Source organism: Ascidiella aspersa, chromosome 1 (assembly GCF_963924565.1).
Source record: "Ascidiella aspersa chromosome 1, kaAscAspe10.2, whole genome shotgun sequence".
Classification (NCBI taxonomy): domain Eukaryota; kingdom Metazoa; phylum Chordata; class Ascidiacea; order Phlebobranchia; family Ascidiidae; genus Ascidiella; species Ascidiella aspersa.
Window position 1 is genome coordinate 22319934 of NC_139447.1, and position 27924 is coordinate 22347857.

Genomic DNA, 27924 nt, shown 5'->3' on the forward strand with positions numbered 1-27924 from the left:
TTAGCGCATTAGCTATTTCAGTATAGTAGGCCTAGGATATAGTTACGCTTTGACGTGTTTTGTGACGACATACTTGAATAAGCACAAAAAATGCTGGATCTGGTAACTGTTTAAAAGCATTCTAATTTAAACCCCCAAAATTTACCCGTTCATGATATAGGCCTATATGATTTTCAAGAATGGACAAACTATTTTTGGGTCGACCCAAGTAGGCTACTCAGCCTAAGCATAACACAAAGCTTTGGCGACCGCATTTCTTTACTGAACTTTTTAAGTGAACAAAACATACGACATTCTCACAAATCAATTCGACAGTAGTTTTAAAGTGCTTTTTTATTTTATTTTTGCAATATTGCCTGTTCGGGTTCGAATAGTAAACTTTTTGTGGAATCAAGACAATAGTGTTGATGAACTTTAACAGTCTTATGCAATTTATGGTAATGTAGTTATTAACAATAAACTGTTATGCGAATAAATAAATGATGTAAACTTAATACATGCAGGGTCAATTTAAAATCCTGGATCCGTTCCTGGCCTCGTCATACACAGATTTAAGGTTATCTTACCGAGACCAAACAACTCGTTTACATTTACATTGTTGTGCATTTTACTAAGGAAAATATATTGCTTATCTTTTCCATGGGAATTTTTTTAGTGAAATACCGGCAAAGTTCTTAGTCAACCTCTATTATGGTTTCCGTTAAAACATTTTGACTGCAAAGTTCTTGGTCAACCCTTATTATGGTTTCCGGTAAAACATGTTGTTCCCACTTTATCCAGTGACTGGATCAAATTTATATAAATAAAAGCATTCAACGTAAATATGGATAATTTTGCTGTAAATGTATTTGAGTCAAGAATCAATATCTTTGCCTTCAGCGTGCCGTATAATGTTAAATTTAGCGCAACTAACCAATGAATCATATAGTTTGCCATAAAAAGGAACTTCGATCATTCTTTGAATTTGTGATAATAAGAATCAATGACATGAATGTGACATCATAACGCTCAAATTTTTTGAAAAAACATTTTGGATGACTACAACTGATTATAAATTGTAATTAAAAAACACTTCAAAAAGTGTTAAAAAAGCAAAATTTTTACGTTTTGGTTAAAGTGGCTCAACTCTGCAGAAATATGCTGACAAATCATTTTTGAGATGGAGATGTTTTTCTTTAGATTGCTGTTAACGACTAAATCACGACAGGGTAAGACGCACACGTCGCTATGCCGCACATATTCACTCCTCTTTCCATTAGAAAGTACCTGGTAAAAACAACAGTATAGGAATAATTCCTAATAGGTTTGGTAATGTAAAACAAAGATAACCAAAACTGTGTAATGTGAAATGAAAATCCCACATCACTTGTTATTGATGATAAAAACGGATATAATAGGCCTACCCAAAGGTTTCAGGCGTTCTGTGAGAGAAACTGTATCCCAAAATAACTCAAAATAGATAACTTAAATAAAGCAAATCAATGGTACCCATCTCATATAACTTTCTTATATATTATAAAACTATTTTTTTTGCATTTGTGCTGTTCTTTAGCTCAGCGCTAGCTTGGTAATGTAACAATGTAAATCTGTCGCGCAATTATTATTATTTGCGTCGTTGTAAATACAAAAGTCTAATGATTTTTTCCAAATAAATGGAATATTGCTAAAATATTATGTTAGTAGGCCTAGTAAATATTTTTCCACGGGCACAATAATTATGGCGCGATAACATCTGGCATGCGCACATATAAAACATTTAAATTGTCACCTATAAATTAGCAATAAACTGAATAAATAAATGGAGAACACACTATGGAATGTAAATTTATCTGAAACCCAATTTTGCCAAAATGTTAGATGCCTTAATTTTTTTCTAATTATATGCGCTTCAAGTTGATGTTAAATAGGATGTACTAATAGTATGTATCGTTTTCGACTTCCGGGTTTTTTTGGTAATTCGTCATAAAAAAGGTTCCAGTATTTTCATCAGAAAAATTCCCCGGAGAAATAATAATGACTGCATCAATATTTGGTATGCGCTTTAAACACGTAACAAAAATTCAATACGACCAAATCAATTATTCCAGGTTATACCGTGATAAGCGTCATATGCGCTTTAATTTTGCCACATATTAGGGCTGATGTCCACAAGAACACCAAAAAAAAATTAGTTTAGTTGCACGAGTATAGAAGACGTTACGCTGTTACGACACAGGTTTTAATAATGTAATTTCAGTGAGTAACTATCGAGACATGACAATATAGGCTAGAGTAGAGTTTACTCTTGGCATTGATTGTATATAAAAATTGGGGGGTATATATTTAATCCTAAAGACTCTTTTTTTCGTTTGCGCGAATATAACGCTATTACAACATGGCCCAATTATGCACTCTTTTGTAATGGTGCACCCCATAACCCCCATATATGTCTTTGTTCACCCGGTGTGCACCAGCATGCACACCAGTTGTAGAGCGCTGCTATATAGCACGTATATTGTCAATGCAAGGACTGGTCTCGCACAAATATGATGTCCGAAAAGAAACTTTAGAGCTGAATTTTTTTTAGCTTCTTATATCCTTCCGATTTATTTGTGTGCATGACGAATTCGACACGGTGCAGTCAATAGGGGCCAAAAATAGTGTATAACAAAACGTTGGTTATGGTGGAAAATTTTAATACTGTGAAATGCAAACACGGATTTGAAGTCATTGTTTAGCAGCAAGTAATAATCATGCCCAGCATGGTTGTTTTTACCTTGCACTTATTAAGGTTAAACATTCTTCGTCTCATAAACGTTATCAACAATTTATTTTAATAACTGTTGCGAAAAATCTTCACCAGAAAAATATTTATTTGGAAAGAAATAATAACATTTAGAGTAATAGTCCTAAAATTAGAGTAGACTATATAGTTTTTGAATTTTCTGTTGAGTATTATAAATTTTAAAAATCCTCAGAAGGCAAATAGCTACCGTAGTTTTCAAACAACTTTTCGACAAAACAATGGTAAATTTTCTATTGCTTTAAATCGGGAAAGTCACGAATAAAAATGTGTCAGTTTATCACCTCGAGTATATGGACATGTTCTTACAAGTAAGGTTTATTTTAATCCAGGAATAAAATCGTAAATTTTTGGCGTACGAGTGTAACTTAAATAGGGTGATTTGTTTATAAGCGTTTCTTTTGTTTTTAAAGCGTCTCACGCACATACGAATCGTTATATCTTATTTTTTTTTATAGATATTTTGAAATGATCTTAATATATCATATCAGCAGAGCCTGTTTGTGGCGTTCAACAAAAGAATCAAGATAAAGCTGTAGCAGCCAAGATGCGGGGAAAGATAAAATACTTTGGTAAAGATTGGACGTTCATAATAGTGGGGGCGCTATCTGCACTGGTATGCATACGATAGGTAGACGTTATATTTTTGGCACAGATGTTTATTTTGGCGTTTTATTTTGATTTTTGCCCGGACCCAACTTTATTTCGGTGTACTTCCCCCCGTATAACCCCCCAAACCCTCTAAACCCCTAAATTTTGGACTAGGCAAAATTGGCTGTAATTGGTCTCAAACAAACCAGAATGAAAAATTATTTCTAAAAATATATTTTTTTAATTTTATGACGTATAATTTTAAAGTTATTGCTATTTAACTTTTTGATGACGTCATCGTTAAAAGTCGTAAATAAGTCAAATTTGTTACCTCCATTTTAGCTTATTATAATCACTTTTTAATTGATTTAAAATAGCATTTTTTGTTTTTCAGAATTAAAAAAATATTCCACTCAAGCTATGACGTCATAATGATGTCCAGTTTTTTTTTCGTATTTTGCATATTTCTGAAAAATGAGATTCATTACAGTGTAGAAATCCTAATAAGACGGAATCCAGCAACAACATTAATTTCGAATTAGATCAACGTTGAAATAAAACCAAATTCTAAATAAGACCAAAATTGGACTAACAACTGAAATTCGAAATACGACCTAAATCGGAGTACGGCCTAAACCCGTCAGAACAGCATAACTAAATAAGATAATGAGTTTGCTAGCCCGAACTTCAATACTAACTGCACAGTTAACTTCACACCAAATTTTAAACTCTACTGACGTAACACAGTGCTGGATTAACTTTGTAAGTTCCCATTAAAATCTATACTAAATTCAGAATCTTCAGCGTCTGTGACAGAACAACGGACGACTGGTGCGTCAGTGAGCAGTAACAGCTACTGTATTACCTTTTGTATTTTCTTCGGCAGTCGCTGTAAAGTTCCTTTAGTTATTCGGAATATTATGCATTGATAGCAGCGCGTTTTACATTTTCTTTTTATTATAAAAGAGCATCTTTGACTCTTTATAATACAACCGTTTTGCGGACCTCGAGGGGATGGCGGACACCAAGTTGAGAACTACTAGTTAAGACGATAATATTAGTGGGACAGACTGAAAAGCCTATTAACATATTTCTAAAATATATACCTTTAAATATTGAATAAAATCAGTGGAAATTGCGTATTTGATTCATTTTATTTTACGTCGTTGAACCCAACGACGTACTGTCGTGCTAAAGTTATAAATCAATGCTTTGCGTTTATGAGATTTTGCTAGAATAATTGATTTTGTTTTTAGTTTGGTGGTTTTGTTCGGGTGAAAATAATGGTCAACAGAGAAGAAGCTTGTGTAGCTAAATGTTAAATCTTGTGTAGTTTTTATATTTAACACGTTTTATCACAGCAAAGTCAATTAACGAGTAGGCTTCGCACAAATCAATATACGCTATACATTATATAGCTTTACTATTCCTGTCGACTGGTTACATTGAAATATGTTGCTTAACAGGTAATTAATATAGGCATAACAAAATAGGCATACAAAAATATTTACCAGAAAAATGTGTATTTTTCACAAAGTAAATGTTGCTTAGATATATGGGTCCAGAGAAAAAAACTTTATATTATTACGTATAACTTTATATTTACCCGTTTAAACCCCAATCGGCACCCCAAGAATTCTTTATGATCCAGTAATCCATGCCGTTACCCGCATCAGTGCCATAACCAACTACCAGAACAGCATGATTGACCTGATCAGGCCGAGTTCCACAAGTTTTACTAAAAAATGTACTGCAATGTGTTAGAAATGTTGTTATAACACTCGCGCTGCGCTGGATTAATAAGTCAGATATTGATTGACATGCTGTTAGATGAGCTATTTTGAATATATCCTCACTTAGTTGGTGCTCGCAATAAGTTTTGCAATATACCCTAAAGCAGGGGTTCCCAACCTGTGGGCCAAGGCCCCCTAGGGGGCCATGACAAATTTAAAAAACATTTTTTTTAGTTTATTATCTCTAAGACTACTCGACTATAACAAAATAAATAGATTAAAACCTAATAAACTCTTGTAGCCGCAAGGAGAGACGGCAACCCGATTAAGCTTTGAGAAAGATAGTTTGACCACATTTTGGGCAAAACTAAGCAATTTGTACCCTAAGCTTATTGAAACAATGTTACTTCCGAAGACAAAGCAGCGCAGTGTCTTGAATATGGCTCTCTCCACCACCAAACCAGCAAATAAGACATTGCCAGAGCAAAAGCAAGCTCAACCATCACATTAACTGAATATGTAATAACTCAATAATGTGTTTACTGTGTGTTGTATTTATATCATTATATCATTGTAACTTAAATTTTTTTTCAAATTATATAGGTGGGTCATTGATTTCTCAAAATTTCAAAAGGGGGCCACGGTTTGCAAAAGGTTGGGAACCCTTGCCCTAAAGCAAACAACATGCTTAAATTCGCCAGAAACGCAATATTTTGTTCCTAGCGTTTGCCAGCTTATCAACCATAATAGACAATAATTTACCTTGAATAAATTCCAGATTTATATGACTGAAAATCTTTCGTTACTTCAAAAGCGATGCTTACGGGGTTTGTAAATGCGACTGCATCCAAAATCTGATCCTCGGCACCCTATAAAACAGTTAAAATGATCCTTAGCAAAAAGATAAATCAGAGCCGTGCAATATACGGCCTGCGGCATCTTAATTTTGATGGCACAGCCATCGTGAAGTAGCCAATTTAACCATTCAGTGTCAACCCTATAGCTTGCGAATGACTCAGTCGGTAGAGATGGTCTCGGTTTGGCCGAGGTCGTAGGTTCGAACGCAGGCTACATTTTTTTTGTTTTGTTTGTAGTTTGTACTGCAAGCGAACTAAATTCGGTAAACAGCATTTTGGAAGCCACGCTTTTTATAAAAGTGCAAATAGAATTTTTAAGCTTTTGCAGATTTTTTATGCTTTGCATATATTTGTTTAGGTAGTTTTTTTTTGTCAAACATTATGTGGTTTGCATTTTTTTGCGCTACTAATGGATTGTGACTTGGCCAGTTATTTAAAACTATTGCACGTCCTTAAAGAGTTTTGAGATCAGAAAATTATGGAAAGCCAGAAAATTATAGAAAAATGTCACTTCGGGAATTTGTGTGTCCAAATAATTAAACCTAGCGAAATTATGTATTGCGGATGCGGTGTCCCTGAACAAACATAAAACAGAAAATTAGCGCGGTGCCGGTTTACCAACAAGGTTTTTAAACCAAACGCTTAAAATAATCTATACCGGTACTATTATTTAAAAAAAATAAAATAAATCTCCTATATAAAATAGTATGTCAAAACAAATACCAGAATTAAACTGCACTGTTATAAATATATACCTCTGTTATGTTTACGACCGATTTCACAAAACCTGTTGATTTAGACGCTTGGAATTTGCACGTACCGTCCTATTGAACAAACGTGCATTCTTGAAAAAATTAAGTTATAGGCCTACAGTTAGGCATTTCCAACTAGCACTATTATAAATACCTTTCCTACATAAGGATATGCGGTTTCGTTCATTAGACCGTTGTTATACTTTATGTATTCAAATGCTTGACTTGGAAGACCTCTGGTGAGCATAAAGTGGTTTTTAGACAATAGATATGGCAAATATTCAAATCGTATTTAAAACTTTTGTTTTTTGCTAGTAAGCCGTTTATAAAATTTAAGTGAGCTTTTATAACATAGGTTAATATGCCAGCTAATCAACGCCACCCGCTGCAGCCATGGTTGTTGAATGCTTGTGCGCAATCCACCAGTTGTTGTTCGGAGAGAGAGAAAAGTGGGTTCCCAGGGACGTGGATAGCAGTCGCAGATTCTAGGCAGCCTGTTGTTGAAAACGTCCAGCAACTTCCGCACGATTTCTGTGAACAAGAAATTTGTCTTACCTATTAAAACGAAAGTCAATCATATGTTTTTGCCTTTTGGTAGACAGAATGCGCATATCCAAATGTACGCACAATACTCCACATCTTTGATATGGCACAGAAATGATACTTTAAAATGTGTGAAGATGCAGAAATAGGAACTTTAAATAATCTCAGAGCTAGGGATGATTTATAGTTTTAGTTGGGATATGTCTTCTTAAAAGGGTTACACATTGCATGTCTCAAGGTATGCCCACATTACCTGTTTCAAAGTAGGCCTATGCCTACATTACTTATCTTAAAACGTGCAAATTATTTCTCAAATCAAATTACAACTGACAAAGCAATATGATATAGCGTTGTTTATTCAATATATGCGATTGAAGGTCATAACCATAATTTTTCAATAAGTTTATTGAAATGTATCAATTTCCCAGGAAGAATCACTGTCTAAGTTAATATAACTTTCCACTAAGAAAATAATTTTCTACATACATCCAACCCAGATTTATGCTTAGTATACCTGGTTTTTCACAGGAGTAACATATTTTCCTTCCTTTCTCCAGTCTTTGTGTGCCGGGGGAGGTTTATCAGACATTAGGTGGTTTCCCTTCGTCGCACTACAATTCTGAGGCAGCATCAATTGATTTTCGTTAAATTCGCTAAATGTCATGTCAGAAAATCTATTTGTGCCCACTGAAAACAAAGAAACAAAAATGATTTTGTCCTTATCCATATTTTACACAAATCATACGATGTTCTTTAAATAAACTATATAGATTGCACTTTGCACTTACTTTTCCAAGTCTGGCCCAGCTTGTTATTGTGTAAAGTAATTATTCGTAAAGTTTCCACAAAATTAGATAGTTTGGCCTGCTCGTCTGCTTGACTGGAGAAAGTCTTCTTGTTTTGCTCCGACCAAGCTTTAAAGGCGCTGACCTCTAAACATATGAATGATATTATAGTAAAAATTGCAATGACTTACATTTAATCGTTTAATATAAAGATGTTAGATACTTTCCGAACCAATCTTGGTATTCGGTTCAAAATGTACCGTAATTCCACGCAATATCAAATTACTTAATCACATTTAAAAAAATACTGTCAAATTAAAACGTGCAAATCTAACATGCTTTCCGAAGCATTTATGGAATTTTCTGAGAAACTTACATTTCAAAAAAATATTGAGTTCGATGAAACAATTTTGTTAGTTTAGACTCGAATTAGGACATGTACCGATACAAATGTTTGGCATGGACTTTGAACTGATGTTGTAAACCCTAAATTTATCCATGTTTTTCTTAAAAAAAGACTAAGGCTAACATATGAGGCTTATTTTAGAGTTGTGTGCTTTGTTTGTCTTTTTTTAGTTTCTAAAAGTATTTTACATTGACGGAGAAGTGAGAGACGTCATTTATTTGTATTTACCAAGTTCTTTAACCCAGATTATATCAACAATGCATTAAATTAGCCTACATAATAACAATGGATTGTGATTGCTTATTCTAAATCTAAAAAGTACATTGTAGCCCATAGAAGTGTTATAGCTTGCTTTAGCAATCAAGTAAACTTCGGCTTGGCGTGAGGACTGACATTTTTGTATCAGTACAGACAAAATGTTATTGAGAAAATGAGTCAGCATAATCACGTTTTTTGTGATAAACATAAAAATTAATTTTCTAAATCTAAACCAAACAAAGTCGAAAGGAAAAGAGCTACGATCATTGCTGTTATTGTGCCCATAGGTTATGGAGTACACAATGTTACTACAAAAATAAATTGCTAGAAGCATTACAGTAAATCATTCATTGAATAATTTTATTACAAGCCAAACTCTGCCAAGTGAACTAAACTTGACTACCAGGCAGGGTCAGCGGCAGGCGTTTCATGCTGCCATGTACCACGGTTTAAACCAGTGCTTCTCAACCTTTTTCAGTTCGCGACCCATTTTAATGAAAGTGTTATTGTACGACCCACAATTGGATATGACCAAACAAATGAAGTTACATAAAATCTGAATCTTTCATACTGGCGTACGTACGGAAATAATTAATGACCCAACACATGTATTTGTGACGTGTTTAACATTGTTGCATTAATGTTACATAATGATAATGCAATCATTTCCCGAACTAATAAAAAACTGTTACATTTAGAATGCTTCGCGACCCACTGATTGGGAAGCACTGGTTTAAAAGATATACAGCTGCGCTCTGACGCAAAAAGTTGACAAACATTAAATAAGGGTGGTAAACTTGCCAATTTCAACCAAATAAACGCATTTTTTCGCGCTTCGAGCGATTAAGCTACGTTTTGCGCATACAAAACTAGCTGTTTTTAAGTTTTTATTTTATTTTACAACGCTATTCCTGAAAGCTTGGATTTCACCCCCGATATCCTGGATCTGCCCCTAGTCTTTTGTAGCGTGCTTATTTTTTGGTCTGAGCAGATGGTAACCCTGATTATAGCATTATTTTTTTTGTGCGCATGTTCTTGTTTTCATTGATCTTTAGTTTTGCAAAGGTAATAAATAAAATATTTGTTTAAGAGTTTTGACCGGACGCTATCCAACTTATAACCGCTGAATGTCGGGCGTCGGCAAAAAATAACTAAAAGTTTAACTCTTTATGCGATGTATTTATGAAGGGTAAAACAGCGTCATTGATTTACTGGGTTGACATAAAACAAAGATATATATTCTGGTTCCAAATATTCCTAATACTGTCAAATGTGAGACTCTGCCAATGTCTGTACATAAAACGGTTTAAAAGTTGGCAGACCAAAAAGCATAGTACGTTGATCTTGTTAAATTTTATAAACGGGAGGCGCTATGCTTGTGATACAATGGTCACTTTTTATAGACGTTATTGGCGCGCGCAAAGCACGAAAAAAGTACAATAGATTAAAGTTGGCAAAAACAATCATTTCAGAAAGTGCCATTGGAAGCCAACCACATTATACAAAACAAATTCTCTCAAAGAGGAGAAAATTTTGCTTTGACTGTAAAATATTGATAAAAGTGTGGTCTTGGGTGGCCACGTTAGAATCGCATTGATCATGTTTTAAAATGCCACTTGGAATAGAATGAAGTGAAAATGAACAAATCACGATTTTAAGAAGATGAATGTAAATTGATTTTCAATAATATTTTGGTAAGCATAGTACGTTGATCTTGTTAAATTTTATAAACGGGAGGCGCTATACTTGTGATACAATGGTCACTTTTTAAGCCCTCTGAAAGATATTAATAAAACTACATAATATCTTCTGACAGATAAAATAGCAACGTCAAATACCTTTTGGTGAAGTACTACCGCGCTTTACTACCTAATCTTAGTATTCCCTTTTTAGTAAAATTATAAAAGTGTTAAACACAGATTCCTGTGACGTTAAAAGGTTAATTTGGGACATGCATTTACAATGGAAGACAAATTAGACGAATTCTCACCTTCATGTCCCGCCTCCTTGTTGAAAATTAATACAGGCTGATGAAATGCACAACTGTAGTATAGTAAAGTAGCAAAGACACCTAACTGAAACCTAATGTTCCCCATATTGTGCTGTTTAAACATCCAATCTGCAAGATTAGGGTTTTTGATATTGCTTTTTTAGCTTTGTCACATCACCATCAAACATTAACTGGCGCTGAATACATTTGTCTCTGTCTGCAAACAAGTGGGAAATTTATTTGCCATTGGTAAATATGTAACTCGGACGTTGCCTACGTTTTTCCATTAAATTTTATTTTTTATCATCACAAAGCCCTCTTGATATGTTTCATTGTTAGAATCCTTGTAATTTTTGACCAGCACCATAAACAAAAGATGATTCTATAAAAGACTGCGCACAAAATCATTAGAGTCATAAGTAAAATATTTTCAAGCGTTGTTAATACCAGTGCGATACTTCAAAAAAGGTTATTGTTTCACTAGAGGGTGAATAAAAAGGGTAAACTAACCGAAAATGTTGATCAAATTCGAGTATCGGATTTCACTCTGGTATGTATCTTCTGGTTTTGTATTTTTAATTTTATATGTTAGCTTGACGGCATTTTTTGGGTAAGCAGAACTAATGATGGTAAGCAGAACTAATGATGCCGTTTTTGGCTTAACTGCAGTATTCTGTATTTTACTAAAGTTGAACTTTTTTAACCTTTGTTGTTCTGTTGGATTCATTTAAAAGATGTGTAAAAGATCAACTAATGGCAATGTTGGAACAGGCATATATGCGAAGATAAACAATAAAAATATTACATTTATAATTTTGTCCTGGTCCGCTCATATCTAACACAAGTGGCGTCGCCTCTAGGCCATGGTCTTTCCTCTAAACTTGCCTTTTGACCTATATAAATTGAAAAAAAAATCGCTTAGCTCAAATCGTTTTTGGCTTTGTATTTCTTTTTAACTGACTTTTTGAAAATCTGATGAGTACAACTTTATTTTTCGCCAATTTTTAGCCGTTTTTTCTCGCAAATTGTTTAAACTCTTTGAAATTTTAAACCTAAAAGAACGCAAATAAATTGACAGTATTGTTGTTGTTTTAATAAGACCAAATTCCGTTGCATATTTTGCGCAATAGTTTACCGGGAACAGAAAGTTTCTTAAAGTTGGTTGCATTTGCAATGTCATGTTGTTACGTAAGTTTGTAACGCTATCTCTAAGAGTTTATATTACCCCAAACAAAAGCCTAGATACATTCCTATACTTTGGAACACTATATACGGATCTGTTCATAAGTTTAGTGGTGAAAAAATCATGCCATCATCAGTGATACGAAGGCCACATCAGTTACACCCGTTTATATACACTTTAGTCGCACTGAAGTGGCCTTCGTATCACTGATGATGGCATGAGCATTTGCCGAAACGTTTGAACAATAAAGCATGTCGCTTTTTATGTCTATTTGGGCCGTTATTTTCACCATTCCTATACTGTTGTTTAACTAAGTTTGTGAGTATGGTTTTCGCTTCAAAGTGAAACATTCTTGTTTATTATCAAATATATCGGATGTAAGTCAAACTTAAATTGAAATAATGTAAAAAAGGCCTTACGGTAGTCATCGCTGATATTCAAAATTAAAACAACAGTTTTTCAGGATACATTTCTGTTGAACTGATTGCCGCTTTGAATGGACACCATCTAACTGCTGCACCAGACTTAACTCTGATGAATCCATTGATCAGCGAAAAATGTTTGACCTATCAAAGTACACCATAGCTATTCAACTATTGTATAGTTCTGTTATTTCCTAACTAGCAAATTAGCACTACGGTACTCTGAATACGAGTTAAAGCTGAATGAAACTAGTGCGGCCGTAATATGTAGTGTACATTTTTTATTTTGTTGCTATTATTGAAATTAAGTTTTAAAATCAAACCTTATGACGTAACCCAATGACCACTACACATTTTACCGTGTCTATAAAACAAGTAGCCTAACACGGCTATGTTACCCGTTAACACTCCAATAAACTCAGATACGTTTAATGCAATGCTGTGGCTAAGCTGTTATAACACGCAACCTTCAATCAACTTTTATTCAACTTCAACAAACGAACTCGGATCAAAATAGAGGAACAAGCATCAGGCCTAACAAACTCAGTTTAGCCCTGTACATTGCTTGCTGATGTATTGTTTCTTACGGCTTTAATGATAATGCTTTGAAGAGTTTTGAACCAAAAGGCCCATTTCGGTCTGTGTCTTATAACTATCTCACTACCTGCTTCAAAAAATAATTCCTTGCTGTTTTACAGACAAATTGTAACGCGACTTAAATAATCGTGCAGCAAAGCTTATCGCTCGAGGCAAACTGAAATATAAATAGCATCATCGACTGCACGGCTAGATAACCTAGTACTTCCGATGACGTTGAGTATTGTGATTTCTTGCATACAAAACACGACATGGACCACCACAATGTTTTTAGCTCGACAGTAGTAGGCTATGGGCCATATTGGTATTTCTGATCCACAAAGATTAATTTTTTCACTCTAATGCAGGGTGCATTTCGACTCTCATGGCTTGATTATTACATCTCGTAACAGTTTTTTCATAACTTATTATTATCTTACCAATTTGCGATTATTAGCATTTAAGCTTGATAGACATTGTATTTTAAACTTTGCTTAACTAATTAAATTTGTTATTGTTTGTTTAAATCACGTCACAATATTGCAGAAGCCATAGATTAGCCAAATTTCACTTTTTGATAGTAAAAATCCAAATGGATGCCTATCCAGCGAATTTGTTGTCAAATATTCCGGAACATGCTCGCAATACAATTAACGTAAAACCTCAGGATGTGGTGTGACTCAGGTCCCAAACGCTTTAGTCTGCGACCTCTGATGGTTTACAAACTTAGCCACACCTTAGGATCAACTGTAAATACAGAAGATTTCTCGTCTTTTGTATTTGTTTAAGAAAAGTACAATTGCTGAACTGACACGTCATAAACGCAAGTAGGCTGGTTAAATCTGTGTTGTACATAGGTCAATAAACTCAAGGGTGTATGTTCACTCGTAGTCCTTGATAAATAATGCTCGATATACTCATTAATACAAATTTATCATTAATAAAACATATTAAATTGCACACTCAATCTTACCTACTTGTTAAATTTGTAGAAATTTTGTAGAACTCAAATATTAATAGTGAGTACCAGGAGCGGATCTAGGAGTTTTTGTGTGGGGCCACAATAAACAGGGATGATGTCATAAAGTTACGTTAAAGTGTGACGTATGTTTTATATTCAAAGGACAAAAAATACTTGCGTGCAGTGTAAAAATGCATTTGTAGGGTTTAAGTAAGGTTCGACGAGACGTAGCCTATGACGCATTCTGGCCAAATAAAGTTAAACTAACGCAATAAGACAAACTAAAAACATCATATGATTCACGCGAAGCGTTTTTTTAGCTACATAGTAGAAATAGCCAACATTTTAGTTTTTGGGCACCATTGCTATAGACGCCTTAAATGTATAGGCCAGGGTTTCCTAACCGTGGCCCTCCACCCCCCTGGGTTTGGGGACCACGGGCATAACTCAATCTAGGTTATGGTATTACAAAAGTTCTTCCGTTTATATCGGGTAATTGAAAACAATATAATTTATTCGTTTTATCGCGGAAAATTTGGATTAACGCAGCCTATCGCTGTGGCGAAACAATCACTGTGCTGCAGCTTCAAATGCCAGCCATATGCGGCGTTAGCGTTTTTTCCGGCGCCTAATTACTGGCCGGTAACCTTTGCCTAATTATTAGGTGTCCGTTAAATGCAGTTGGGCGAGCAACTAACGTGTAATGCCAGGTACAGATATTTCCTTAAAGGGCGTTAAGTTGCAAAACAAGCATTCCATTGTAAAACGAGAAGTAAAACAAATTTAAGCACGTTAAGTACAATCCTAGGCATTTTTATGAGAAGGGGGCCACGAAGCATAAAAGGTTGAGAACCACTGGTATAGGCTAAAGTCACGTAAATACTCGTGAGTCATAAAATTATGTCGCAAAAACCTCTGCAGTGCCGCAATTTAAGCCTTCGGAAAGTCGTAGTCTCTCGTCCATTAACAAAGGTACATATATCAATATTACAACCGATGGCGCATCTAAACTTGTTTCATTGTTTTGTTAAGTCCATTTTCATATTGCTGTCAGGCTTATTAGTAATCTGAACAGAGGCATGTTTAAGTTATTACTGTTTTTTCTCGCATTATATTACTAAATATATATAGGCTGTTATCAGGGCCGGATTAAGGGTACTGTAGGCCTAAGGCTATATACTAGAGAAGGGCCTAATTTACTGGAAAATGGCCTAATTGCCATAACTTCCATAAGCCTAGAGTCCTAGACGTAATTTAAAAACACTTTAACTCAATGGTTTAACCGCCGGTCCGCGGACTGGTGCCGGCCGTGTCAACATTTCTTCCGGTCCGCCAAATACATTAGGCTACAATTTTATATCTAAGTTGCAAAATGCAAGACGTCAAAAGCTTGGCCATCAAATTTAGAACTTCGCGAGTTCCGTAATTTGCAGCATTGTGACGTAACATCGAGTTAATGGTCTACTATTTCGACTTTATCTTATGTCACAATGCTGCAAGTGTTGTGCCCAACCTTTAATAATAAGATCTAATGTTGATAGGAGTATAAGGTCTAAATCAGTGGCTCTTAACATTTTTTCAGTTGCGCTCCCTTTGGTCATTTTCCTATGCATTGCGCCCCCTACGAAAAGCAATTCGGCATTTTTCAATAAAATAGCAGTGAGACAACATAAAAATAGTGAAATACATTGTTGGTCGCGCAAAGCGAAAATTATTTAGTTTTATTTGGTTGAATTTGCTAAACTGTAATTCAGGAGGCTTTTCGCATTAGGCACACAACAAATTGCTCGTGACACGAGCTGATTTTGACAAACGTGTTGTGAGGTCATTGACTCCACAGTTGTAAGGCTGTGATATCGAGCGCAAAAATTAAACATTGCGTTATTGTGTTTAAAAAATGTGACGACACACAAGACAACGGCAATATTGCAAAAACATTATAGATTCGCGCAAAAAAGTACGAGCCCCTCTGTTGCTAGCCTGTTATCATATTATATAAAAATGGATAAAATATACTTCGAAAAACGGATAACTTTTATTGTTTATCTATAAGTTAGCAAAAGTGTAATTAATATGGATTCGATAATATGTGTATTACTAAGACAGAAAACATCCAATGGCACTCAAAGAGACTTTATGCAAAAAAAAGTCGAAATTTTTTGCAGTTCCAATGTTAAAGTTTGGAAAAAAACAGAGTTTGTAGTAGTGGTGTCCATCCCAAACGAAACCATTAAAACCACTGCAAAATTTAAATTTTGAAGTGGAGCTTGTGCCCCCCTAAGGGGCGCGCCCACCCGGTTAAGAACCGCTTGTCTAAAAGGACCAAAATAATGCCTAAAAATGTAAGGAGAGAGTATGAGATGATCGGGGGGTCATCGGTCTGACATAGGATGTTTTGGTGTCGACGTTTCGGCGTTCTAGTTTGAACAGCGATTACGGCGCCGATGAGGCATTTTAATTATTAGAGGAGTTAGTGATGATTTTAGGGGTGGGATTTAAGCTTATGTAAAAGCTTGTATAGGCCTGATTCTAGCCATTTAGTCTTATTCCGACCGGTTAGGACTTATTCCGATTTGAAGGTTATTATACGACTAATATAGGTATTAGTCCTATGTTGGGCTTATTCCGAACTGTGTTTCATTCCAATGTTCATGTTGTTGTTTTTCTCGGTCTTATGACTGAAAGTCCCTTTGGTCGTCTTAAGATATTTTAGAAAGACGGTAAAAGCAGAAGACAAAATATTGTAAAACGTCAAATTATCGGCGCCTTCCATCGTAAATTGCACATTTTCTCTAGGCAAACTGTGATATTGCTTTGTTCTATTGTCAAATCGTCATTTATTTCGTGGGCCGCAAGTGAATCAAGGTTGCTCTAACTCATGGGTCGGCAACCTGTTTTGCACTGCGGACCGGTTGAAAACTAAAATTTTGTCGCGGACCGGCCTTGAAAAAACAACAAATGTTCAGGAAAGGAAACTTATTACAACTTTCAATGCCAACTTTATGCTTGTATTGCCTGAAAGAGATGCTCCCATCTAAGAATTATTGAACTTACTGAAACCCGCGAGCGGCATCCGGCCAGCCAAATAATTTAGTTTAACCCAGCCCGCGGCTTATTTCAATAAAACTTTTAGGCCTTTACGTTTTTTTCTTAAATTACACTGGTATAACATAATTACCAATTCCTATATTCTTACCAGCTTCTCAAAATAAGGATATTTAAGTTCGTTTTTCAACGAAATTTTAATCTTACAACCCTGCTACGGACCGGTAACCAACTCCTCGCGGACCTGCGTTTGCCGACCACGACTTTAACTAACCTGGCAACTAACATAAAAAAACGATTGTCATTCAACTACAGATATAAGTCAATCTCTTAAAAGAAAAAAAGGAATAACAATAACTTAATGATGATGTAAAAATTTGCCATGTTGCCATACCTAATTCGCAGAAATTGCTTAATGATGGTGTCACCAGACGCCACTGTATTGAATTCCAACTATTGAATAAGAAAAACTGAGGGCCGAATTTTTCCAGGGCCTAAGGCTATAGCCTTATTAGCCTATTGGTTAATCCGGCCCTGGCTGTTATGTTGCTTTGTGATCATGATGTTAAGCCAGCGTTTCTCAACCGGTGCGCCATGGAAGGCTGCCGCCGCGAGCGAAGGGAAAAAACATGCCAAAATAAGTTCAAAATTAATCGGATTATTTTAAATCTTAAGACTTTAATGGACAAAATAACGTTTTTAGTCTCAAAAGCTCGAAGTTATTTTAAAGATATGCAACTATAAAACCCATATAATAAAAAATGCAGGCAAGTGAAGAAAAATACCGGTAGCCTACACCTGAAAAAAACGTAATATATTTAAAATATATCTCGCTTCGCTCGTAAGGTGCGCCGCCACGTTTTCATACGTCTTTAGGTGCGCCCCCAAGTAAAAAAAGTTAAGAAACACTGTGTTAAGCATTTTGCTACAGCTTATTTACCAATACTAATCCTAGCCTCCTATTAGACAAAGATGTTGTAAAAACTGTGGTTCCCGACATTTTTGTTAAATGACCTAGGTTAATATCAAAGTGGTAAAATCTCGCGGCGGTCAATCTTGTTCTTATATTTTCAACGACATTTTACTCCAATGTAATCGAATGCACACAAATCCTGTCCACGGTAATTTTAATTGTTTGCTTTTTGCCTATTTATGGAACTCGTGAGTCCCTGGTAGTCCACTACATGTAGTTAACTTTGTGGTGCAAGAACCAAAAGAGTGCATAGTGGTAAAAAAGTTTGAATTAGATGCACCCTGCCAATTTGACAAGCGGACAACATAATTCGGTGTGCAAAAAAGATAATATGGAAGGTAATTACTATAACGTTCGTTATATGCGCCCCGGTCTATGCGCAGAACGCTATATGAGGCTAAATTCTTGTAGCGAAACGCGGCTCCTATTTCAGCCTCTTAAACAACCACACACAGTTTGAATTTGAAACTTGTTGTTGAACTGAAGAAAGAATCAAAGAAGCTGGCACAATACGGGAAGGAGACGGTTTCTATACAAAAGGCAATGTGTCAACAACAATTAACTCGTGAAACAATTTCAAATATTATGCTCACCAACTATTTGGGGAACCGGGAGAATGTGAAGCAAACAGCGTCAGAACATAACATTTTAAACGCCTAAATAAAACAAGCAATTTAACAAACAATGCTTCATTATGACGTCACACGCATAAAGTTAAACTTACCAAGAGTTAAGGCAAATGCAGTCAACAAAGAGCAAATTTACACTCTTTTAAAGTTCACAAGAAAAGGCACTGCAAAACAAGAGCAGCGTAAATACTACATAAAGGATGTTATTATATACACAAGGCAAATAATGCTGGGCGAACTGTCTAATTGTGTCATCGTAGAAACTTTAGCAAAGGTTACATTTATATAATACAGACATATTACCAGGGCTGCAAACCCATATTATTCACAACGCAACTCACCAAGAATAATCTTCGGAGTGACAAATTCGTCCTGTTACACAAAAAACAAATTCCGTCCACCAGAATTGGACTAAGCTTTCTCAGGGGCCCAGTCTTCCCTTGTAAGCAAACAGCTTTGTCCTTTGTCTTAGACACCGTAGCGATTTCTTCGCCGAAACTGGTTTGCTACACGTATTTCACTATTTCGCGCTCAGCAGCTCTGAGTTCGACAACAGTCAGGCGACCCGTCGCAGCTTGATATTTTGACGGGAACAGCTTTGACAGCAACATCAACTTGTATCGAAGTAACCAGCCAGCAGCCCTTTTTAGGCGATTCCAGGAGGAGTATTTGGCGATTAGACGATCAGTGGAAGTCTCATTAGCAATCAAACAGACCGTTTGATCCTCCTTCCTTTCATTCAAAAACTGGAATGGCAACGGGTACAAGTCCGGTGGGGAGGCCCAGGTATCCTCGCTTTCCCAAAGAAACTTTGGACCAGTGAGCCATCGACTTGATTTCAGGTATTTTTTGACGTTTAATCCACGTGATGCCTCGTCGGCTGGATTTACGTTCGTGTTTACGTGCCTCCATTGACTTGGACTAGAAACATCTTCAATTTTGGCCAGGCGATTGGCCACAAACACAGGAAATCGCTTCTTGCAGTTGCGAATGCTTTGCAAAACCGCCGTCGAATCCGTCCAGAATACCGATCGGCGCACTCGCCCAAATCCAATTCCCTCCTCACAAGTTGGTCCAATTTGACCGCGAGAACGGCTGCAGTTAACTCCAAGCGCGGAATTGAACATGTCTTTAGGGGAGCAACCCGTGCTTTACCCATCACAAACGAACAGTGAATTAGTCGTCGGTCGTCTTTCAGCCTCAGATATGTCACCGCACCGTAGGCCGCAGATGATGCATCTGCAAAGTGGTGCAATTCTGTGTTTCCCTCCTTGCCGAAACCGCGTGGCAGCACACATCTAGGAAGAGTGACACCTTCCATCCAGCCACCTCTTCCACATTTCGGTGTCTTCTTTGGAAAGCACGTCGTCCCATCCAAGCTGTTTCCTGCATAGATCCCTCTGCATGATCTTTGCCACCACAAGCACGGGAGCTGCAAAGCCAAGAGGGTCATATAACGAACTTACCACAGACAGGATTGCTCTTCGAGTGAACGACTTCGGTTGCTTCACATCGACATTGAAACCGAACTCGTCGGAGCTAACGTTCCAACGGACTCCGAGGACTCTTTCGCACGAACCATCCAGGTTTAGCTCCTTTGCGGATTTCGCTCGTTCACTTTCATTGATAGACGCGAGTACTTGCCGGCTGTTACTTAGCCATTTCGTCAATCGAAAACCCTTCTTCTCGAGAAGTGTGCGGATGCTTTGGACCAGCAGAACAGCCTCCGCTTCTGTTGGCACGGACTTTAGACAGTCGTCAACATAGAAATTCTTCTTTACTGTTTCGACAATTTCTTTTCTTTCGGAAATTTATTTTGCAGGTCCTCGGCGGCTTGCTTCAACCAAAAGCTCGTGCACGAGGGTGAGGAAGCAGCCCCAAACAAGTGTACTACCATCCTGTGAGCAGTAGGCTTCTTCGAAACGTCACCACCCGGCCACCATAAAAACCGAAGTGCGTCGCAATCGGTCGGTTTCACGCGTATCAGATGGAACATAGCCTCAACGCCCGCCACAAGAGCAACCCGTTCCATCCGGAATCTAGAAAGGACACCGACTAACGAGTTAGTTAGGTCAGGAGTAAAGCTTCGTTCAGCGACTGTCCACGATACTTGGCGGCACAGTCGAATACCACACGTACTTTACCAGGCTTGTGTGGATTTGTAACAGGGTGATGCGGTAAGTACCACACCACGTCTTCATCGTGTTCCTCTTCAGGGATCGCCTCGGCATAGCCTTTAGCTATGTAGCCCTCAAAGGTATCTGTGTAAGCGCGGCGCAACGCGTCATCACGAACAAAGCGGCGATCCAACGAGCTCAAACGATTAAGAGCCAAGACACGGTTGTTACGCAACGGCTGTTCATTTGAGCGCCACGGCAACGGCAGCACGTAATGTCCTTGTTCGAACTTTACTTCTCTCTTTATTTGATCCAAAACATAGCGATCCTCCCGTGACATCGGCATCTCGGTGCAATTGGTGTCATGGAAGTCGGTCTTCCAGAGTCGTTCCAACTTCTCCTGCAGCGAGTCGTCAGCCACACGAGTGAAGTTAACAGAGAACGAATCATTAGATCGTGTTCCGATAGGTCCTGCCAATGCCCATCCCAGCGGAACCTTGAACGCAATGGGTTGCTTTGGTTTGCCCTTCCGTACGTCTTGTACGATAAAGGCCTCTGGAACATCCAGTCCAATAAGCAGTGGAGCTTCACTGCAGTTAACACGTGGGAATGACAGATCCTTGATGTGTGGCAGTCTGTCCAACTCTGCTCTTCTTGGAAATCTGTTAGCCGTGATTGGCAGACAGTCAATAGCAAACACTTCGGGAAGTTCCACCGTCGCAGCACCGTCAAGCGAGGCTACGGACAAACTCACAATTTTACCGTCTCTCCGGCGGCTGTCTCCGTTTACCGTCTTAATCGTCACACTGCTAGGTTCTCCTTGTAATCCGAGCTTATCCCTCAGCTTCTTGTCACACAAAGTGACACCAGAGCCAGTATCCAAAAGGGCATATGTGTTCACAGCTTTGCCATTGACACTGACCCGCACCGCAACCATCATCAAATTTACGGCCTGGCGACCAGATGAAGCATGACAATCTTCCTCTCTCGCCGACACGACCGAGCATACTGTACGTTCCGGAGCTGGACCTTTGGTAGGGGAGAGGTCCTCTTCTTTCTTCTCCGGAGGGTGCATCAGGTCGTGATGAGCTCCGTTACAGTCCTTCACGGAACATGCCTTTGGGCTATAACACCTTACGGCGAAATGTCCGTATCGAAAGCAGTTGTCGCACAACCTGCTGCGTCGGATGATTTTCTGAGCAGCAGGGGCACAGTCGGTTCGTGGGAAGCTTGGAGGATCCAGGGCGAGCCTGGGCTTTGGGCTCTCCCTCCGTACCAATAGCGTGACTTGAGGCCCTTACATTATTACCTTTAGCTTTGACTTTCTTGGCTTCACTCCGATGCTCGTCCAGCATCCGACTAAAGAGTGAGATCGCGATTCGGTCTTCAGTTTCCACAAAGTCAACGAGATGCTGGAACAGAGGCTCACGACCAGTTTTTTTGACAATCTATCAACCCGACGCTTCCAAGCTTCCTGCATCTTAAACGGTAGGCGGCTTGCAACAGCAATCAGTGTAGGATAGTTGTTCATTTCTGAGTGCTCATCAATGTCTGAAAGAGTGAGTAAACAGTCGCACAGCGATTGCGCTAATTCGCTTAATCCAGCGACATCATTCGGACCATCAACTACGCACCTTACACATGCATGCGAAATAATATGCGACTTGCCGTATTGGTCATATAGCAGTTGTCTTGCTTGTCGATAACCACTAGCCCTCAGTCTATAACAATATTCAATCAACCTTCGGGCCTTGCCCTCACAGTGCTGGACCAAATACGATAATTTGGCTCCTTCGTCATCGACCTTGTCGTCGATACGAGAATCGAAATTGCGAATAAATCTCCAATAGTCCATTGGGTTGCCATCGAATATAATTACCTCGGGCTTGAGTCTGTTTATATGCTTCACGAGCGAGGCGAGTTCACTTTAACGCGTGGTTTGTTGCTTGACCGTTCTATTTTCACAAACGGGTAAAACTTTCGGGGTTTCTGATGTTAGGTAATCTCGATCGTCAAAGGAGGGCGTTGCGTTAGGGATATATTTCGACGGGGGATCAGATAAAGCTACACTGTCAACCACATACCGTTGATCCGAGGGGCTTTTCCTGGACGTGACAGGTGGTGACGTGAACATGACGCGACGCTGCTCCTCGAGCGGCTGCTCTCGTAATGACGTAGGCGGTCCTTCAGAAACTTCCTTCACCGCCACGTACTCTGTGTTTCCCGACACCTAGTCCCAGACTTTCTCCTCCACCTCAGCTGCTTGTAGTTGATGTTGTAGTTCTAACATCTCCATCGCGTCCTTTTGTCGCTTTTGTTCGTCTTCAGCCCGACGCCGTTCCTCTTCAACGCGACGCCTTTCCTCTTCAACGCGACGCCTTTCTTCTTCAGCGCGGCGCCTCTCTACCTCTTTGTGCTGCTGCTCCAGTTCTTGTAGTTGTGCAGTTTGCTGAATTGCAAGACGCGCAAGTCGTGTTGTCGCTTTAACCCGGACTCTACTGCTAGTAGTAGAACTAGAGCGCACACTACGACAATGCGACGAGCTAGAGCGCACGCTAAGACCACAAACTGATTTGTTTTCCGTTGGAACCCCGCTTTGGGTTTCATCGGGGGCTTCCGGGCTGGCTGTCTGCCAAGGTAAAGCAACATTCGGATGCAAGCTAATGCGACGAACCCAGGTAGAAACTCGGTCGTCAAATTCATTTTTATTTTCCTTTATGCTTGCTAAATCGTCTGAAAGTTGAGGATAGGGTTCGTAGGCCTTTACCGTATCCGCAAAGAGCTGCTCTAGAGTAACCAACGCAACCTCAAGAGTATCCTTGTTGCGGCTATCCTTCATTAAGCACTCTGCGACTAGGTATTGACTACTTAGTCGTTGTCGACAGTCGGCGACCACATCAGGAATGTTCAGTTTGGACAATTTTGAATTATCCATAGTAAAGTGTTGGACTTCTTTTAACCAGGAATATTTATTGGGATTTAGCCAGAGCTAAACCTTTTCGACCAATAGTTGAAACTTTATATAACGTTCGTTATATGCGCAGAACGCTATATGAGGCTAATTCTTGTAGCGAAACGCGGCTGCTATTTCAGCCTCTTAAACAACCACACACAATTTGAATTTGAAACTTGTTGTTGAACTGAAGAAAGAATCAAATAAGCTGGCACAATACGGGAAGGAGACGGTTTCTATACAAAAGGCAATGTGTCAAAAACAATTAACTCATGGTACAATTTCAAATATTATGTTCACCAACTATTTGGGGAACCGGGAGAATGTGAAGCAAATAGCGTCAGTACATAACATTTCAAACGCCTAAATAAAACAAGCAATTTAACAAACAATGCTTCATTATGACGTCACACGCATAAACTTAAACTTACCAAGAGTTAAGGCAAATGCAGTCAACAAAGAGCAAATTTACACTCTTTTAAAGTTCACAAGAAAAGGCACTGCAAAACAAGAGCAGCGTAAATACTACATAAAGGATGTTATTATATACACAAGGCAAATAATGCTGGGCGAACTGACTAATTGTGTCATCGTAGAAACTTTAGCAAAGGTTACATCTACATAATACAGACATATTACCAGGGCTGCAAACCCATATTATTCACAACGCAACTCACCAAGAATAATCTTCCGAATGACAAATTCGTCCTGCTACACAAAAAACAGCAATACAAACTTGCGCCACGACAGTCAGGCGAAAATGAAAGACCGCATGTATCAAAAAGTTAGTTCACAACGGTACAGCACCAATGTCTCATAGAAATCGGTAATTACTGGCAAATACGATGTAACAATTACTGTTTCTAATACTAACGAGGGGAATAGCTGATTTGGAAGAGTCACGTAGAAAAAAAATATTTTACAAACGTCATTTCCGTTGCGGGAGGCTACAAAACTAAGTAGACCGTTAATCATTTTTATATTTGTTTCCTTTTTTTTAACTTTGTTGTGTTAAGTTGTTAAGCATTGTACGGTGTTTTGGTTTTATCGCTCGTCAAACGCTAAACAAGCGACCCAGAAGATTAATTATCGTTAGGGTCGCAATAATACGTTAGAAAACACTGTTGTAATTAACTTACCGAGATGATTCATGTATTTGCCTGAGTGTTATGGTGCCGATTGTTCGTGGGAAGCTGGCATGTGTGGAGATTGTTCATGGGATGTTGGCATGACATAATTAGGTATTTTGATTGATTTTAGCAGTGTTGTAATGACTTAAGTCAATGACTTGACTTAAGTGCACTTAAGTCACTGTTTTTAAATGACTTGACTTGACTTAAGTCTTTTGGGCAAAATGGATTGACTTGACTTAAGTCTTTTGGGCAAATGACTTGACTTGACTTAAGTCATTTGGACAAATGACTTGGGTTAAAATAAATTGTTTTAATTAAGCAATTATTTATAAAATTGCGTTATTTATCCCAATCTTTGCACATAAAAGAATTTGCTTGTAATATGCTGCTTTTATTTTATTTTTTACTTAAGTTGCTCATAATAATCGGAGGAGTTGTGTGGGGCACGAGATTAGTTTAGTTGAACTTCTGATTCTCGTTTTAAGGTTGCTTGAAGGTTGCGTGCGTATAACTCGTTAGCCAACCACAAGACGTATAGGTTAATAGAATTGTATTATCTGATAAGCGAACAACCAGTTAAACTATAGAAGGTGGACAAGTTAGCATATAGGAGATGCTACTTGCAATATCAAAGTTGCGAACAGCAAGACGATAACTGAGAAGAAGTCGCTCTTACAAGCGGAAGGCGGTCTTAAATAGCTACCGACAAATCAAATGACATTTAGCATTTACACTTTGGTGCGAGTAGACAATAAATCTGGGGCATAAGCCGTTACAGTGTAAATTGCACAATAAACACAAAATCTCTTAGTCGGTAAATAGCCGTGCGCTACAGTTGGCCGGTTTTCATAATTTAAAGTTTTATTTTTTTGACAAGGGCTGGACTTGAAGTTGACTTGCTCTAACTATGACTTGACTGGGACTTGACTTGGGCAACCGATGACTTGGACTGGGACTTGTTATTTATTCAAAAATACTTGACTTGGACTTAAGTTATTTCAAAATGACTTGTTTACAACACTGGATTTTAGTGATATTTTAACACTCTAAAGCAGCGTTTTCCAACCTTTTTTTACACTAGTACACCCTTGGAATTCATTATATTTCATATTGCCCCTCTCGTATTGCTTTATAGTAAAGTATTACATTAATCGCTGTCTAACACCATATTGTCTGCCTTTTCGTTTTCGAGCTGTCAGTCATATTTTATATTGAACAAAGTTAATGACATAGGCCTAGGTGCCTTAAAAAAAACAAAAAATTAAAAAATTAAGGCATGTAAGTAACAGAACATTGAATTTACATACAACAATAATTGCGTTTAGGTTTAAACACACTTGTGCAAACTACTTTGCGCTACTGCAGTTAAAATATCTGACGATTCAACGTATTGTTTCATAAGAAAATCCAGTTTAGTCGTTAGCTCAACATAAAAGACTAATTCCTAATATACATACATTATTTCACAAGGTTAAGTCATTACAAGGAAAAATTCAACTTTCTGCACCAAGAAATCAGGGGGCGGTAATCTTTTCTAGTCGCGGGCACCAACCTGTAATTCAGGCGGGCCTCGGATTTTTTTGCACTTGAAAACGTGGTTAATTACATTTAAGGGAGGCAGTAATAAAGTGTTGCCGCGAAGCGCAAAAAAAAAGGTTTGCACTTAGGTAAAATAGTCAAAAAGTATTCGAAATGCACTCGTGTCTAGTTGTCAAAGAGGCGCCGAATCCGACCCGCGGGCCCTAGGTTGCCGATCCCTGCTTAAAATATACAAACATTTTGCCGCGTATAAAACGGTAAAACGCAAAAACAACCAACAACCTTACACAAGAAAGCCAATTGTAACGCCAGAAGTTACCAATTGTCGGAAAACTACTAAGTTCGCAGTACGAAACCTACAGTGCGGTTTGTTACTATTTTTATGTGAACGTTTTATAAAATTGTGCGAAAAGTATTTTCATTGAACGCCCCCTTATGTGCGTTCAGCGCCCCCCCAAATGAGAAAAAGACCCAAAACGCTCCCTTGTAACTTTTCCAACGCCCGTTTATCGCTGCGGGCCAGACAATCGAACAACACATACATTTTTTTGAACATTTTTTTTTTGGAAAACCGTGTTTAATCAAGTTACTCATTAAGTGATTAATTATATGTCTGATATCTTCTCTCACCAGAGATCTTGCCAATGCCAGCTTTGACAGAAGAAGTGGCAACTCGAAGTTGACTTGATAAGTGCTCATCTGTGAGCGGATTTCTGCATTTTGTCTTGAACAGCTTCATTTTTGAAAAGAACTGCTCACATCAGTATGTGCTTCCGAAAAGAGAGATTATTTTTCTTGCGTGATATTCTATATTTGTGTAATTCCCATACACGTAGCTTCTGTAAAATGTATGCAAATAATTTTCTTGGTAAGCTCGTTGAGATCGACGTTTGCTTGCAATTCTATTATCTCTAATTGAAATCTAGATCGAACACTCTCCACAACCAGGAAATGCCGAAATTAACTTTTCAACCATTCCAACATATTTTTCACAGTAAATGTTTTGAATTTGTAACTTTCTTCTTTCCAGACAAGGAAAGTGAGTTAGGGATGCTCTGCTCAACTGAGATCGAAAAAGCTTCAGTTTTGTTGCAAATGAGGAAATATGTTCGACCATCTTGTTCGCTAACTGATGTTTTTCTTGATGCAGCTTCACATTCAATTCTGAAAGGTGATGTATGGTGTCAGTTAAAAAAGCAAAATCGTTCAACCATGTATTCTCTTTGAGAAAGGAAACATCTTGATCTTTACTTTTCATAAAATTTTCAATATCCTCTTTGAGATTCCAAAATCTCTTCAAAGTGGTAGCTCTGCTTAGCCATCTTACAGCACAGAAATAGTTTATATCCGGGTAATCAGAGTTAAGAGCTTGAAGAAACGACTTAAACTGCCGATGATTTAATCCGCGCGCTTGAATATAATTAACACACGAAACCCTTTTTCATGACTTCGCGAAAATCCAGTACTTTTGAGCACAAATTTTCCTGATGAATGATGCAATGGCCAACGAAAACGTCCTCTGTTTTTATAGTATCCAAAAATCTTTTGACAAATCCATTGTTTTTTCCCACAATTGGTGGCGCTCTATCCGTAGTGATACCAACCAACTTAGAAGAATCTATTTCAAATATTTTTCATCAATATATTACCTCCTCGCAAATATCTTGACCGGTTGTTGATATCATACTAGCCATAT

The 27924-nt window shown here is 37.9% G+C and overlaps 2 protein-coding genes and 1 pseudogene across 2 annotated transcripts; all 3 read right to left on the reverse strand.

Moving 5' to 3' along the window:
* Window positions 1-323: 323 nt before the first annotated feature.
* LOC146168292 (pro-cathepsin H-like) lies at window positions 324-10918 on the reverse strand. Its single transcript, XM_083392104.1, has 9 exons — window positions 10698-10918; window positions 8047-8190; window positions 7773-7945; window positions 7098-7246; window positions 6870-6951; window positions 6719-6787; window positions 5869-5975; window positions 4980-5111; window positions 324-1266 (listed from the first exon to the last, which is right to left on the reverse strand). Exons 1-9 carry the CDS (start codon window positions 10819-10821, stop codon window positions 1194-1196), a joined length of 1053 nt encoding a protein of 350 aa, XP_083248230.1. The 5' UTR covers window positions 10822-10918; the 3' UTR covers window positions 324-1193.
* Window positions 10919-18992: 8074 nt separating this feature from the next.
* Window positions 18993-19613, reverse strand: LOC146168293 (uncharacterized). Its single transcript, XM_083386247.1, has one exon. It carries the CDS (start codon window positions 19611-19613, stop codon window positions 18993-18995), a length of 621 nt encoding a protein of 206 aa, XP_083242373.1.
* A 171-nt stretch (window positions 19614-19784) lies between these two features.
* LOC146168294 (uncharacterized) lies at window positions 19785-23538 on the reverse strand (annotated as a pseudogene).
* Between the last annotated feature and the right edge of the window lie 4386 nt (window positions 23539-27924).